We start from the raw sequence: 18,042 nt of genomic DNA on the forward strand, positions 1-18,042 counted from the left end.
CTTGTTTTTAACTTCTATTCCAGGTTTACCTGGTGTTACCTGGTGTGTTTTGGTACTAACATGAGCCTTGCTCTGGGAAAACTGGGCTTAATGCATAAAGTGTCTTCCCAGTACATATGTAATGACTGCACAGGCTGATCTGTGCATAAAGTGTCTTCCCAGTACATATGTAATGACTGCACAGGCTGATCTGTGCATAAAGCGTCTTCCCAGGACATATGTAATGACTGCACAGGCTGATCTGTGCATAAAGTGTCTTCCCAGGACATATGTAATGACTGCACAGGCTGATCTGTGCATAAAGTGTCTTCCCAGGAAATATGTAATGACTGCACAGGCTGATCTGGGCATAAAGTGTCTTCCCAGTACATATGTAATGACTGCACAGGCTGATCTGTGCATAAAGTGTCTTCCCAGTACATATGTAATGACTGCACAGGCTGATCTGGGCATCAAGTGTCTTCCCAGGACATATGTAATGACTGCACAGGCTGATCTGTGCATAAAGTGTCTTCCCAGTACATATGTAATGACTGCACAGGCTTATCTGTGCATAAAGTGTCTTCCCAGTACATATGTAATGACTGCACAGGCTGATCTGGGCATCAAGTGTCTTCCCAGGACATATGTAATGACTGCACAGGCTGATCTGTGCATAAAGTGTCTTCCCAGTACATATGTAATGACTGCACAGGCTGATCTGTGCATAAAGTGTCTTCCCAGTACATATGTAATGACTGCACAGGCTGATCTGTGCATAAAGTGTCTTCTCGGGACATATGTAATGACTGCACAGGCTTATCTGTGCATAAAGTGTCTTCCCAGTACATATGTAATGACTGCACAGGCTGATCTGGGCATAAAGTGTCTTCCCAGGACATATGTAATGACTGCACAGGCTGATCTGGGCATAAAGTGTCTTCCCAGGACATATGTAATGACTGCACAGGCTGATCTGTGCATAAAGTGTCTTCCCAGGACATATGTAATGACTGCACAGGCTGATCTGTGCATAAAGTGTCTTCTCGGGACATATGTAATGACTGCACAGGCTGATCTGTGCATAGTGTCTTCCCAGTACATATGTAATGACTGCACAGGCTGATCTGTGCATCAAGTGTCTTCCCAGGACATATGTAATGACTGCACAGGCTGATCTGTGCATAAAGTGTCTTCCCAGTACATATGTAATGACTGCACAGGCTGATCTGTGCATAAAGTGTCTTCCCAGTACATATGTAATGACTGCACAGGCTGATCTGGGCATAAAGTGTCTTCCCAGGACATATGTAATGACTGCACAGGCTTATCTGTGAATAGTGTCTTCCCAGTACATATGTAATGACTGCACAGGCTGATCTGTGCATAGTGTCTTCCCAGGACATATGTAATGACTGCACAGGCTGATCTGGGCATAAAGTGTCTTCCCAGTACATATGTAATGACTGCACAGGCTGATCTGTGAATAGTGTCTTCCCAGTACATATGTAATGACTGCACAGGCTGATCTGTGAATAGTGTCTTCCCAGTACATATGTAATGACTGCACAGGCTGATCTGTGAATAGTGTCTTCCCAGTACATATGTAATGACTGCACAGGCTGATCTGGGACGACACTTTACTCACATACATTCAAACCAGTCTGCCAAGAAGGATGCTCAAATGGTTTGGTTTTTTATTTTATGGCATATTTTGTTCATAAAACTTAAAGATTTTTGATGTCCGGGTAAGACAAATACCATAACACATGATCCAATTTCTTTCATGCAATTAATCTTAATTATTTTCAGAAATATTTCTAAACAAAAATACTTGTGATTATTTGACTTGCACTCATCGTTCAAAGTGTAATGCTTACACGTCTTCATTAACACGTGTGGCAGTACAAGTTTTTTCCAAAGTTTATCCTGTAATACTTAAAAAAATATGTTAGAAATCAAACTATCACTTTACAAATTTCGATTAACAAGCTGAGGTCCATTTAATGAATGGTTGCAGCACAGTTGCAAACTTGGCCATCTAATTTGCAGCTCTTCATTCAACATTTAAAAAAATCTTTGCACCCAACATGGCTCTGCATATTGTATAAAATTCAAAATATTAATATTTATTTAAATATAAAAACACAGCTTTCAGAATTTTGGATAGGTGCCAAGGCTTCAAATGTGCGCCCCTTTAAAATCCAACAACACATGCTCTGAGATAGTGCAGTTGCTATTAAACAAATACACTGAGTCATCAACATCACTTAATTAAAATCATGCCATCTGTAATAACATGTAAAAGAACTAAAATATCGAATATGGAGCTATGGCCTTTGTACTGCGTACTTCTTATTGATGTTCTAACAATTATAATTGAGCCATGCTCTGTGAAAAGGGTTCATGCATGTGTGTAATGTGTAATCCCAGATTGGGCTAATAAAGGATGACATTTACCACCTAAACTGTATTTTTGCTAAGAAGAGACTTTCTTTAAAACAGAAAATATCATAAAAGCGGAAGCGTTGTACCTGATAAACCTGTGCAGACTGCAAAGTGTTGTACCTGATAAACCTGTGCAGACTGCAAAGTGTTGTACCTGATAAACCTGTGCAGACTGCAAAGTGTTGTACCTGATAAACCTGTGCAGACTGCAAAGTGTTGTACCTGATAAACCTGTGCAGACTGCAAAGTGTTGTACCTGATAAACCTGTGCAGACTGCAAAGTGTTGTACCTGATAAACCTGTGCAGACTGCAAAGTGTTGTACCTGATAAACCTGTGCAGACTGCAAAGGCTAATCTGGGGCGAAACTTTACGCACATGCATTAAACCCCTTTTTTTACTGAGCCCAGCCCAGTAATGTGATATTATTTTTAATCTGCCCAATAGTAAAGAGTAAAGGCATTTTTTCCTCAAAAGGAAATAAACCAAAGAACAAGAAACTCTGCAACTATTATATTTGAAAAGGAGTCCTGGTACTCGATAGTTATGTGAAGTTCAATTTGCATCCTGTTAACATTTTCAGGTTTCTCTCGGCAAAAAGAAAATCGCGCATTAAAATGTAAATATGTTATGTTATGACATAATTGTTTTCTTTTTTTGAGAAAAATAAGGATAATTTTTAAGCTCTTAAAAACAAAAACACTATACAATTCACGACTGACACTGACGGATGATCCCTGAATGTGTTTGTCACTGCTTCGGTTAACCCATAACCACTTAGAAACGTATTTTGACGCATTTGTAGTCCCTTGTAGAAAGTAAAATTTATTTGAAGACCTTCCTTACAAGATTCTAGTTTTAAAGTCTTAATTCCAACCCTTCATTTCCAAATACTGATGAGCAGCAAACAGCATAAAACATTAATAGACTGCAAGTTACTCGCAAGCTGTTCTGGTTTTATGCTGTTTATACATAGCCATTTTCACTTTGCTTCTGAGTGGTAAAGGTTTAATTGAACAAATGGGAATAAGCTGATCTGAATAACGCATTCACGCACGCACTCAAACATTATGACTGCTACTGCTATACCGAACTGTCTGCAAAAAGGCTCGACAACAAGACAATGAGCCAACATCTTTACCATATATCAACGCACCAGCACAAGAACATTGGAGCGGAGTGGCATGACAATATGCGCATATCCACCATAAAGGGAATCTGCATATTAAGTTACAAGATATTCAGATCGTTTTAGATCTCTCGTGGGAACGATTTACTATTCAATGGATAATAAGTTCCTGATGAAGTGCTTTTATTTTTCCTGTAGGTATATACTGCATATAAAATGTCAACCGATAATGTGAACTAGGGCACAAACAAAATATCATTTATAAAAGGACAATGACTACCTGAACAATCATGGGGGTAGGACCTGAATATATGCAAATTTCCAATTGATAGGGGTGTTGCATAATTATAAAGTTCATTAACATTTAAATCATTAGAACAAATGCTGAAAGGAATATATATTTAAAAGCCAATATCTTCCAGAAAAAAAATGGGAGTGGAACCAACTGAAAATATCAGAAGGTGCACCCTAAAAAGATACTGCATATAAAGTTATATCTAATACAAGTATTTAGTTCTATAGCTCTGGTGTGGGAACAAAAAATCCATAAGAACGTGAATCCATAAAAAATAAAATAATTATAATCATACAAAATAATTAAAATATGTAATCAAAGGGCAATAACTCCCTGAAAAATGATTGGAGCAGAACAATATGACTATTATGTGCATGCCCAACCTTTGGGGTTACATTGTATCAAATTTTTATCATAAGTGTATGAGATCTCCACTAGAAAGGAAGAACAGGACGGTGGGAAAGGAGTATTGGAGGAATTTGTTTTCACTCTTGCAAATCATTCCACCAGAATTAGACTTTGGAAGGACGGACAAAGAGGCAACTTTCTGGAGCATAATAAGAAATGGCCGAATGGAACTAATTACAGAAATTAAAAATACAGAGCTTTTTATCATTTTATTCATACTAACAGGTAAAAAAATAAAAAGAGAAACAATAATACACTTTATAAAACACATCAGATTATAATGAGAATGTATAAATGACAATCAGAAAATAATACCAAATCGGTAAGCAATTTGTTGTTCATATATAAACTAGCACTTTATATTTCATGATTACAACAGGCAAAGAACAACCAACTCCAATATATTCACAAGTTCTTAGCAACCAAAACTCAAAAACATAGAAATTAACAATTTTTCAAATTTTACAGTTATTTACATTTTCATTTTTTACAACACAATGACTAGTATTGAAATGATATGACACCATGCAATATAAGCTTATATAAGCAACACTTTAACAAATATAGATAAAATTGCCAATCAAAGAGCTTGTATCACCAACCATTCCATTGCGCAAAGAAAAAGATCAAAGAACATTTGAAACTGTATTGTTTAAAGCTGTAATTATCATAATCCAACTTAGCAATCCTCCTCTATAATTAAATTAATTTTATTTTAAATTAGAACTTTTTGTTATTACAGTTAATGACATTGGCAAGGTAGACATGTTGTAAATTATGCTACATAAAATATGTTGTCATAACATGAATAGTGCTGACATTGATATCCTGTATATAATGCAAACACTTAAGTATTTTTTTCTTGAGTCATCGTTTAGTCTTAGACTTAAGAGTATTTGGTTTTATCGACAATGAGCAGCATGAATAAAATCAAAATTGTACAATAAGGCCACATGAACTTACAGCATTATCTTCCGATGAGATTACTTTGGCCATTAACTAGCATAATTGTCTCACCACTTTCGGACATTTACTGAATGATATTTACTTTTCATCAAATCCTTCAGTTTGTTTAAATTATCCGACCTTGATGTATGGCCCTGAGCCAATGTGACACACTCATCATGCCTTCTGCACATTGTCTCAATGCCCTGAACATTTGAGGAATTCATGAAAATCAGTCAAAGGGAATAGAAGATATGTAGAAAACACAAACATGTTACGGACAGACTAACAGACTGACTGACTGACAGAGAGATGGACAGACAAAGGGCATTCCCATAATCCCCCACACTTCTTTGCAGAGGGAAATTAATTAATAATACAAAAATACCAGCATAGAATAACTAGTATAAAGGAGTATTTTTTACCATATAATACACATTGATGGGCCTCAAAAACTTAAAAAGAGAGCATTAAACTTAAAGATACATGCATAAGCTAAAATCACACATACACATGTAGTAAATTACAAATTATGTTTACATTAAGTCAATAACACTGTAAATGTAAATTATGTTTACATTTAGTAAATAACACTGCATGACCTCATGGTCTTTACTTTTAATGTTTATTCACTTAAGAATATAAGCATGATCATTATCAGGTGTTTGCATAAATAATGGTTTTAAGTTGTAAACTGGCTTTGCAATACTAAACCCTTTATCACTTAGATACATGTACATAGTTTTACGCATTTGTAGTCCATTAGAAAGATAATTTTAATTACAGACCTTTATTTTATGCTTTCCGGTGGTTTATAGAGAAATATCAATGAATTAAAACTGATAATTTCACTGTTTCAAACAGTGAAAATTAACAGTGAAAATTATCGATAATTTTCACTGTTTATTGTGAAATGACATCATTTTTTAGACGAAATGACGTCATAATCCCAGCGAAATTTTTATGTTAAACTCTTTAACGATGTATATATTAAATGTGAAAAAAAGCATAAAATAAAAAGAAAATTTGTTTGATTCGGTGGGATATCGATTTTAATTCACTCGTGATCATAGAAAATATATTTTTTCACTCGTGGCCACGCCACTTGTGACAATATTATTTTCTATGATCGCTCGTGAATTAAAATCGATAATCTACCGAATCCAACAAACATCCTCTATTTCTTACTTGATTTCAGTTTTTAAGACTTCATTTTCAACCCTTAGATACTGATGAGCTGCTAACAGCATAAAACCTGAACAGACTGCGAGTTATAACCATTTTCACATTACTTCTGAGTGAGAAAATGTTTAAAAAGTAGAGGAAGAAGCTTTATCAGCAGGATTGAGATTGCATATTTACGAACAACAACAAAAAAGAAGTAAACAGGTATTATCATATATACAACGGAGATACATAAATCAAATATATTAATTGTACAACTATGTAAAAAACACAAACAAATCAAAGTCAACTTAATATTTTTATCAGCTGATTACAGTAAACCTTCATAAGAATAAAGACTAAACATATCTGCTTTTACAATAGTGTCTACAAAATTGCATAAAATAACTGGCTTCTTGAACACCACAGAACATTGCAAACGAGACAAAGCTCCTCTAGATCAAATATAATCGTGACATTTTTAGAGTAAAATGTCAGGTCCACATACATGTAGGTACTATTATTGCTTGAAAAGACAACAGTCATACAAATCTAAAAGCACTTTTGCAACATAAAAACATGTCATTAAATGTATTGCAAATTCTATAAAACATGCAAAACAACACTTCAATGCCAAACAATACATTTAGTGTTTATTTGATTTGAATATTAATACACAAGACATTTCTTGAAAGAGGGACTTTAAAATTTAATTATCATGTAAGATAGGTTTGCATGAATTCACAGATTTGAATTTGTAGTTCAAACTAGAATTAATCCATTGTTGTTGCCAAAGTGGGTCTTTCTGAAGGAAAAAGCATATCTGACATTTCAATAAATAAACTATTTTTGTAGATGTTGACTTATTTAAAAGACAACAAGAAAAATACATTTAATGCTAGCCACACTAAAATGACTAAATAAATGTTTAAGTCACTCTTAGACAAAAGTCTTGACGAAAATAAAAGGCAAGTTTTATGGAAATTTTTCACAAGCTTAATAAAGAACTGTATGGCAAACTAGATCTTGTCACTATTGCCCCTTCACCACTTTGTCAACTATGTTCAAGGGCAAATAACTCAGGAGTTTGTGGATCACTAGGGATGCTGGGAAATTTTCGTCTGCTAAAATGTCGTCTGCTGAATTTCTAAAATAAGCATTTTCTTCAATTTTTTTTTCACAGAATACTATCAGAATAGCAAACAGTTTGGATCCTGATGAGACGCCACATTCTGTGGTGTCTCATCTGCATCCAAACTGTTTGCAAAGGCCTTCACAATTCGGTTCCAGCACTGAAAGAGCTTATGGTAATAATGTATTTGAAGTTTAAATATAATCATTTCAGACAAATGAAAAAAAATCCGCTCAACAAACTCATAACATTTTATGAATTCATCATTCTGACTGATCAAACACTAAAGTAAATAAAAATATTCCCTCTATAAAACTTCTGTAACAGAGGTATAAGGAAGTCAATTTAATTTGAGTTATACAGAACAGGCTATATGAATGAGGTATAAACTGCATACTAAAAAATGACTAGAAAAATTTAGGTTTATACTTGAGAAGTTTGGAAAGTGCCTCTTTCTTGCCATCAGTTTTCTGTTTTGTTTCATTATCCAAAGACAAATGAGCACCCACTTTTAAGCCGGTTGAATCATGATTTCCATGGATATCCTTGGTATTGCTTGGAACGTCAGTGTTGTTTCTTGGCAACACTTTCCCTGCAGACATGTGACACTTCTCATCCAATGATTGTAAATTGCAGCTATCTGCTGGGGCCTTTTCTACAAGTCTTTCTGTTTTTGAACCCGTATTTGAGTCTAAACGTCCTTTTTCTGATGCAGCACGTTTAGATTTACCTGAGAAAGTTTTGATAGCTGCCTTTTGATTGACAAAAGAATTTACATTATGTGGATTTTGAGTTTTTGTGACATCCGAGCTATCTTCGTTTTCTATTTTCAGGATCTCAGGCTCTGCGTATTGTTTCCCTATATGCAACTGAGGTTCTTTAAATGAAGCCAGCTTTGATGGGCTAATATTGCTTTGGCTGCTAACATGTGACTCAAGCTTGGGCAGGGCATCAAAACCCTGCCCACTAATTCTACATGTGTTGATTGATTCCTCTTTGCAATCATGACCATCCAACAATGATCTCGTATCAAACACACAGCTGCATTGAAGACACACAAACGCTTGCAGTTTAGTAATTTTAGTCGCTGAAACACTTCCTTTGGGCACAGGGGCAGACCGTTTGTCCCCCTTTTGATGGCTCATGATATGCTCCGATAAATCTTCTGCATTTTTGAAAGACCTTGAACAAAGACCACATATAAAACTGGCATCATCTGTAACTTTAACCTCAGTAACTGAGTTCTTATGTATTCTCCCATGAATGTTTAGAAGAACAGCAGATTCAAACTTAATGGAACACACATTGCAGTGGAACTCCTCTTTATCATCTGAGACTATTTCAATTGCACTGTCATAGATTTTCTTAGTGCTGTCTTCATCTTTTGTTTCAAATTCTATGTTTGCATTTTTTGTTTCAATGTTCACTATTTCAACGTCTTTATTCTTTGAGTTTTGGCATTGTTTGCCCTTGTGATCCAAGTCAGATAATGACTGTATAACTGAAGTAGAGCTTCCAGCAGAAGCATGAGAATTCATATGTTTTGCCAATGAGTAAAGATTACTAAAACCTTTTAAACATTTTTTGCATGTATACATACCCTTCTTAGAATTACCAACTTTGAAATGTACATCATTAATGACTTCATCTTGACTACATTCCTCATCACCTGTCTGATCTGCCTTTTCAGACTTATTTTCAGAGGCAAATCTGGATATTCCAGCAGTGTGTTTTCTTGCTGTTGTTAGATTTTTCATTCCAAGAGCAGTCCTTTCATCTGTCGATTTTGTTTTAGCACTTTTCCCCCCAGAAAGTACCTCACTGTCTAAAGCTTTCTTGGATCTCATCTTATTCTTATGAACTTTTTGTTCATCTGCCAGATTAGTTTTAGTGCTTTTTTTCCTAGAACTCATCTCACTGTCTAAGGCTTTCTTGGATCTCAACTTATCCTCATCAACTCTTTGTTCACTTTCAGATTCATCATCCAACTCAGACATCTCCGCCACACAGGTCATGGCTGATCTTGCTAAAGCTTCGATCTTTGCCTTTCTGACTGGCCTTTTGCTACCACTTGAAGCCGAACCATTGAAAGCAGAATATACTGGCTTTAACTGCCCACCCACAAATTCATATTCAGAACCTGTATCAGATGAAATGTCACCATTTGAGGAAGAATCATTGTCAGAAATCTGAAACTCTTCAGCTTTCTCTCCCAATTCTATCTGGCAACTTTGTTGGGTTTTTGAAAGTGTTTTTTGACATTCAATTTGCCCTGGATCATATTTCTGTTCAGAAATGACTAATTCTGGTGGCAGGGTCACAGTTTCAATTACTTTTCTTCTTTTATTTTTTGTCTCCAGAGATCCCTCGGTCTTCGCAACCATGGTTTTTGACTTACCAGTGTTTATGGCATTGCATTTATTGAACACTTTATTGGTTTCAATAGCACTATTTTCATCACTTGATTCTGAATCAGTCTTAATATCGATACTTGTGTCTGACAAATGGCACAATTTGCGTTTTTTCCCCTTCGTTTTCACTGCTTGAACCTTAGAACTTAAGTTCTTTCTCAGTTTATTCTTACCACCTTTTAAATGCTGTTTTTCACTCAGAGTTTGCATACATAAGTTTTTAGGCTTATTTCTACTACTATTTATAAGACACTCTTCAGCAACAGGCTGTGAAGAAAGGTTACACTTTGACGGTGGCACTAAATTTGATAGAAATGATCCACTTTCAACAGTTTTTCGCCTTTTCCACTTAAAGGCAACATTTGATCTTTGAAGTGACTGAAGTTTCCTCTGTGTTGCCTCTTTGTTTCTTTGTAATATTTCTTGCAGATAGTCCTTTGGAGTATCTTTGTGAACATTTTTAGGACTACTGTTGTAAACACTTTTCTCTGTATCTAACTGAGGTGATGTTTGTAAACTGGCACCATGTTTTGTTAATGATTTCAACTCTCCAGATGTAATAACACCCTTTGGTTGGGGTGGTGGTAATGTTTTTTTGAAATTGTGATTTTCACACACACTTTCCTCAATTTTCTTCAAATACTCAGTCACACTTTTCACATGTTGTGCATCATTCACTTGACTAAAAGTTTCAATGGTTTGAGAAGAAATCCGATCAGTAATCGTCTTATCTTCAAGTTTTGCATTATAAGAAGCCTTCGTAGCATCATAAAAAACAGCACTTTCTGATGCAGCTTCAACTTTATAAAAACTTGCATGATTTTCATTGCCAACAACACTAGCTTTGGAAGCAATGGAGGTGGTTTCATAGGCAACAACACCGGCTTGAGAAACACTGACACCATTTTCAATCCCAACAACAATGGCTTCAGAAACACTGACACCATTTTCAATCCCAACAACAATGGCTTCAGAAACACTGGCACTATTGGAAACAACTCCGGCTTTAAGAAGTTCATCCTCTAAGTCAATATCAATCTCTTCGTAACCTTCCAAGTCTGATTCTGAACAAGATGCATCAGTTTCTGACCAGCCTTCTGAATCATCCACCTCACTCTCATCTCTTCCCATCAAGTTTTCTTTCAGTACACCTTGTGACGAACTCATCTTCTGTGCAATTATTTGTGAAATGTGTCCCAGGATTACATAAAACATAATGGGAAAAGTCATCAAATGTTTGTTAAAACTAACTCATTTTCTGTTAATAATTTCCTGTAAGTGTCCCAGATTTACGTAAAACATACTGGGAAAATTCATCAAATGTTTGTTCAGATATTTTCAATTTTTACTTTCTGACTCAATTCTACAATGTTTTCAAACTGCATGAATGCTTAATATCTCTCTTGAAAATATTTTGATGTTCATGTGTATTGTTATGCAATTATCAACAAACTTTATTTATATTATATAAAGTTTGTTATGTAATACCACTTTTAGGTGTTGTTCTGCACTGACAGCACTTATAGCTAGGCAAAGAAGCTCACTCTGTTCATCACATTCTCTGCTAAATACTCCGCTGCTTCTGAAAGCAAACCAGAATTATCAGATGGGAAGTGCTCTGTGACAAAGGGGTTTAATGCATGTGCATAAAGTGGTGTTCCAGATTAGCCTGTGAAGTTTGCACAGGCTAATCAGGGACGACACTTTCCATTTTTATGATATTTTTCGTTTCAAGAAAGTCTACTCTTAGCAAAAATCAAGTTTAGGTGGAAAGGTTTGTCCCTGTTTAGCCTGTGCTGACTGCACAGGTTAATCTGGGACAAAACTTTATGCACATGCATTAAACCCCCTTTTCAGAGAGTGCGGCTCATATAATTTATTAAGTTATTAAATAACAACTGTATATTAATCTACATGTAACTGGAGTAAAATGCAGAAGCATAAAACAAAAAAAAGAATTTCGGCAAAGCTGTTAATCTATTCAATAAAAGATATGTGGCCAGTAAAAATAACTTCCTGCTAGTGATTTTGTTAAACAACCAGTCAGAATGGACTAGTGACTGTGCTCTAAACAAATACTGTAAAGACTGTCTTTTAAACCCCAATGTGACTGTGACTTCTAAGTGTAACCTTTACCCTTGATTTACTTACTACAGAAAAAATCTGACTAAAAGCATTACAGTACATGTATCTGGGATTTCAAGATATTTTCAAACCAGTAGTCAAATGACCCTGTTCATGAAGCGGAGAGTTATCTTGATTTAGCATGTTAATTTTATTCTCTTCAAATATTACTTAAAATAATTTTAAGTAAAAAAACTATGCGATTTAACACAATAGTTTGTAGAAAACATAAAGCAGTTTGTGTTGGGATATACTTGGGGATATCAGTTTAAGAAGAATCCTGTTTTTTGATGCAATTATGTTGCAATATTATCACTTTTGACTCCTGCAAATTATCTTCCTTGCTTCATTTTGATGCAAATGTTACTGGAACAAAAATGAAAAATATATGTTATATAAAACAAATTGTGTTAAATCGCATAGTTTTTTTACTTAAAATTTTTTTTGATAGCCTACCTGTTTCCTACATCTTGTGATTAAGGACTTAACTGAACAATTTATTGGCATTTTCATAAGTATTTTCACAACATTGCCCTCCGCCCATGGTTTGTTGCAGATTACAACACAACTATAACTAGATTTAGATCAAACAAATCGGCCGCACTTTGTAAAAAGGGAGTTTAGTGCATGTGCGTAAAGTTTGTCCCAGATTAGCCTGTGCAGTCCAAACAGGCTAATCAGGGATGACACTTTCTGCTTTTATGATATTTTTCGTTTACAGAACTGATAGTCTCTTCTTAGCAAAAATCCACTTTAGGTGGAAAGTGTCGACCCTGATAAGCCTGTGCAGACTGCACAGCCTGATCTGGGACAATACTTTACACACATGAATTCAACCCCATTTTCACAAAGCGCTGCTCAAATAATTTCTGCATTATGTTGTGCAGTAAATCACATACTGGTTAGCTAGTATTTGTGAGACAGCAGTATTTACCGGACGTTCTATTTATTTTATGTATTGAAGCCCTTAAACACAATTTGCCTGTCACAGATTTACAGATGCTTGTTTTCTTGAATATTTGTCCTAAAGATATCTCAGCTTGACAATAATTTATCTCCTGTTTATTAATGGCATACGATGAGTGTCAACAACTTTCAAGAAGAATTTGAACATGGATATTCTTGTATACATAGCTATTGAAACAAACTATAAGTCTATTTATACACGCAGAAGAAGACATATTGCACCGTTAAATAAATACATTCAAATCATTTAAACATTTCAGATTCAAAAAGTATTATTTGAACTCTAATTTGTTTCAATTTACTCATATTAAATAAATGTCCGGAAAATACTCCTGTTTAGTGTAAAATCGGAACCCTTTACTGACCCCAAATAAGGACCTAGTACATACACATGCACATATCAAACAACTGTTCTTTTATATTCAATTATAGAAAAAGAACCCAGGATATATCAGTATTTTTTTCTCATGCTTCATTTCTAGTTATTAATGAAGTTATCCAAGAAAAACCCTTTATTTTGTCTGACAAATACCATTATTATTCTAAGTTTCCGGACACTCTAAATGTTCGGACACCCCTTTTTTTGGAAAAATAATTCTTTTTAGTGACTCTATATTTTCAGATAAATGGGTTTTTTGTCCATAATTAATGACTTCTTTTTTTCGTACAGTATATTTTACAAGCACTATTTTACCAGATTTCTGCCGTTTTCGCTTATCCATGGCCCCTTCGATCATGGAGTTTTACAATAGGGTAAAGATCATATACCCGGGCATATACCGGTAAATGCCCTGAGGGCAGTTAAACATTCCAGTACAATTGCGTTATTGGGTAGATTACCATATATACCGTTAATAAACAATGGTTTAACACAACAGCCTAGCTATCGTTCCAATCCTATAAACTTTAGATGCTTGTAACTTATGTAGTTGTCCTTGAATGCTCAGAGCTTTTATGGGTACATACGTACAGCTCAGCGTTCTTCCTGCTTAAACCAAATTCAATGTCAAAATAATAAGTCTCAAGTTTGTCTACAAATTTGAATTCAATTAACCTAAAACAGCGTAACAAACACAATACCTGTTACCATCCATAATTATAAATCTGCGTGTTGTTTGTGGATAAATGCTCAAAACAAAAAGTATATAAAAGAATGTTATCAAACCGAAAGTCACAGTTTTGAATTGATGATTCGACCTATCTTACGGAGGTTCCGTAGAAAGTCGGTGTATTACGGTTGCTTAGACAGGAGATCTATCACGCAGGGGATTCCGGAGAAAATCGATAGCGTATTTTTTAATTCGGAATTTTCGGAATACTCAGGTTTTTCCTTTGCAAAAACTTACACATTTTCATGAACCATTGACATGTTTGAAATTTGGATAAATATCATTATTATTTGAGCACAACACATCAAAGAAGTTGTTTTCATTTGCACATTAGTGTCAGATGTATATACAGTACAGCCAACACGGAACAAACATAATCCTCGGTCATGCCACGGCCAGAACCTTAGTACTCGGCAGCCGCTTCGTGTGTTCACGCGGCATTGATCCGCTCAACTAAGCTGAGTCTGTATTAACCTCGCATACTTTCGCGGCATAAATCCGCAGAATACATACGCGGCGGATCGAGTGCAAAGATAAACACCTACATGTACATTTGTGTAGCGTCGCAACCTAGATTTGCACTACTTTCATAATTATTATTTTCACGTTTTAAGCAGATACAATTTTTATATGATGCTTTATAGACTATTTATATAATATATATATTTATTATCACTCAAATATATTCGACGCGTAATGCGCCTTAACAAATTATCGTTGAATTAATTACGAACAACTGCAAATGTTTCGTTCGATTCTAAAATGAGCATTATTCAATTTGTAATCCAAAACACGCTTCCGACTTTAAATGCTTACGCGACATTAACAATTAAATTATAGCGTCAAATAAACAGTGCTTTATCCTTTGTCTCAATACCGGTAAAAAGCGCACGAAAATAATGCAGACATGTAGAACATCGCATGGAAAGTGTGGGTGTATTTTATGTTGTATAAAAACATGACCATCACGTCAGGCGATTTACGCGTGTTCAGTGGAAAAAAAACCGTCCTGACTGGACATTATTTCATCATATCTTTAAATAGAAACAAATGCCAAAATTTATTTGACACTTAGAAAAAATTGCGAATGTTTGTGTGTCTTGAAATTCATGAGAACTCTTATCGTAAATATTTACCAGAATTTAACACTGGAATATATGGTATAATCAGGTAATAGGAAGCGACGGGAAAAATAGTAAGTATTCAGTAATAGATACATTGAATTAATTATGATTTAAAATATTATTATAATTGTTCTTTTAAAATTTATTGACTAAATAATCATTTTAAAACGATTTTTATTTTATGATGCGCATCAACTAGGCGTCATATCGCGGATAGCGGCTTGCCTTGGCGGACAGATGCAAAGCATCGAGGCGAAATGCGACGTGCCGCCGCATACTGACGTGGCTTAAACTGCCAAATTGGCATCGGCTTGTTGCGCCTTGATGCTGGGAATCACGAAATATGATTGTTCCGCATTGGCTGTACTGTATGATCTGTTTGTGTTTATTTATGCCAGAAAATAGTTTATGTTGCTAATATTACCAATTAAACTGCAGCCCAGATTTCGGACGGGAGACTTGACATGGAATATGCTGTAATCAGTTGCAAATCCCATTACATTTTTTTAAATATTTTCTGTATCTACATTTTTGGACATGAAAATATTATGTTTAAGTGTCTGGAAACTTACAGTAGTTACGGTACTCGCTAACCAGTAAGATGAACAATTAATAGTAAAGTTCTTAACACACAAGTTGATCAATTATTTAATACTTATACATAGATATGTATATGCATGGTAGCTTCACGGTGTTCAACAATCTTTATGAATGCATCCATTATTGTTCATGTCAAATTTCGGGAAATCCTTTTAAAAAAACCTGACGTAGCACATTTGTGTATCCGAATCAAGAATCCCAAATACTACGACACAATTAGCAGTGCATCCTCCGGGATTATTTACCACCAAATAAAATAAAATAAAAAATGACGGGAATAAAAGTAATTAAATTTAGGTTCATAATAGTGTTCAAAACAATTAATTATCAGCCAATATTAATACCATATATAAACCTGTTATCAAATAACATGTTGTTGTTGTTGTTAATTTTATATAAGTCATATCGGCCCGGGACAAAGGGTCCCGCCCGTGACGAATGGTTACTTGGTCTACTTCATTCTCCTAGCAGAGTTGTCGTTCGTGCCTCAACATACACGTGACTGTAAAGAACCGCAGTGTAAGAGAGTGGTTCTACTTGCTGAAATGAAATATGGTAAATTTAACTGGTCAGATATTCAGTGATGCGATTAAATTGTAGAGGAACCGTTAAGATTATTATTTTTCAATTAATTATGTGATAAACTCGTGTGCTATGTAAAATATGTTTATTATTGGGCTGTGAAATATGTTTGATACAAAATATTCACTGGACCTCATCTATCCATGCTGAAGTGGATCTGAAGTGGATCTGTCTTTCCCCATCATTGTTTCTTGGAAGGAAAATTGCAGACATATCAACTTAATCCTTATCTAGCCACTCGAAATCCTCTGAATGTGCATTTCCTCTTATCGAAGTATTAAGGGTTCATGCATAGACGGGAGCTTACCTGGTTTAAGTGAGGTTAGTTTGAACTTACTTCCAACATGGCCGTCGTTTTTGTCTCTTTCGTGAAGGAGTAACGGATTATTTTCACCCGGTAAGCCACTTTGTATATATAGGGCCTATATGGTGTTTGTGCTTCCCTTTTTTGTTTCAAGATCGTAGAAGTCGCGATAAAAAAGTTAGTGAAGGAAAACCGTCCACAAATCTATTGTCTACTTACGTGACTTTTGAGAAAATGGATGTGCAAATATTTTTTTATGTTATAATCCACAATAATTGATGCACGTGTACAGTAAAATATAACTACAAACACGATTATTTCATTTTCCCGACGCCGTTTCCTTCTCTGATAACTAATGTAAGTATATAAACTGGACGGTTGGTGAAATAGTATGACCTTCAACAGCCTTTGTAAATTTTTTAGTGATATGGTTAAAGTGAAGTGTCTGCGTTGTGAAGTGAATCATCAACTATAGGATAGGTGACCACGTGGCGAAAACATTTCGGCACAACATCTCCGAAGTGCATAGTCACTGTCACCATAACTACTACGATATTACACGTGAAATCCCTTTAGATTTAAAGGATCAAAGATCGTTTACCGGTACCTCACTTTTTTATGGATCTTTGAAATTATTATCAGGAAGGATTCATTGTCAAACATTAACAAGTATAAAGGTACTGTCACGTGGGTTTTTACCTGCTGTAATAGTATGGGTTTTATATGAACAATTTCATTTGTTTAAATAATTTATGATTTTTTTGTTCAGAAGTCCAGGTAATTACGCACGAATTGTAATATATATGACCATATTAAATATGTTCTTGATTTAGGACTCGACTATTTGCGATCGAGATTATGAAGGCTTTTTTGACGCACGTCAAAAGCTGTGAGTAACACTTTTCATGCCTGCGAAATGCAAGCCAACCTCATCGTAATAATAAATAACCAAAAGCATCTTTCTTGGCTAGCCAAAAGTAACGATTTTGTCCGATGCTATGCATGACTTCCACAGAAACTTGATCATGACTTATGTCCTGTACAATGCCTGGATATGGTTTTTCGTCATAATTTACAACCACCCAGCATCCAACCAAATCTGACGATAAGTCAATTTCATAAATTGTGTTGCTAGACACAGATTCTAATGATGGCAAAGGAATAGACGCACCGACGTCATGTTTATCATGTGTCGTCGTGGGCGTAAATGTGTTTTTACAAACGTGTACCACTCTAGGGGCAAAGCAATCACACCTGACCGTCGACTTTATATGTATATGGAATATGTAAATCAAATCAAAGTGTTGTGCAATTTTGAATCAT

At 35.2% G+C, this 18,042-nt stretch overlaps 1 protein-coding gene across 2 annotated transcripts; it reads right to left on the bottom strand.

The window, feature by feature from the left end:
• Nucleotides 1–4,452: 4,452 nt before the first annotated feature.
• Nucleotides 4,453–16,284, bottom strand: LOC127834816 (uncharacterized). Of its 2 annotated transcripts, none has more exons than XM_052360874.1 (3): nt 16,178–16,284; nt 7,929–11,489; nt 4,453–7,514 (listed from the first exon to the last, which is right to left on the bottom strand). In XM_052360874.1, the coding sequence occupies exons 2-3, from the start codon at nt 11,138–11,140 to the stop codon at nt 7,400–7,402; spliced, it is 3,327 nt and encodes a 1,108-aa protein (XP_052216834.1). In that variant the 5' UTR covers nt 11,141–11,489; nt 16,178–16,284; the 3' UTR covers nt 4,453–7,399. The 2 variants fall into 2 exon arrangements, with proteins under 2 accessions (XP_052216834.1, XP_052216833.1); XM_052360873.1 differs by having other exon boundaries at nt 7,929–11,492; nt 16,178–16,233.
• Between the last annotated feature and the right edge of the window lie 1,758 nt (nt 16,285–18,042).

This window comes from Dreissena polymorpha, chromosome 6 (assembly GCF_020536995.1).
Source record: "Dreissena polymorpha isolate Duluth1 chromosome 6, UMN_Dpol_1.0, whole genome shotgun sequence".
NCBI lineage: Eukaryota > Metazoa > Mollusca > Bivalvia > Myida > Dreissenidae > Dreissena > Dreissena polymorpha.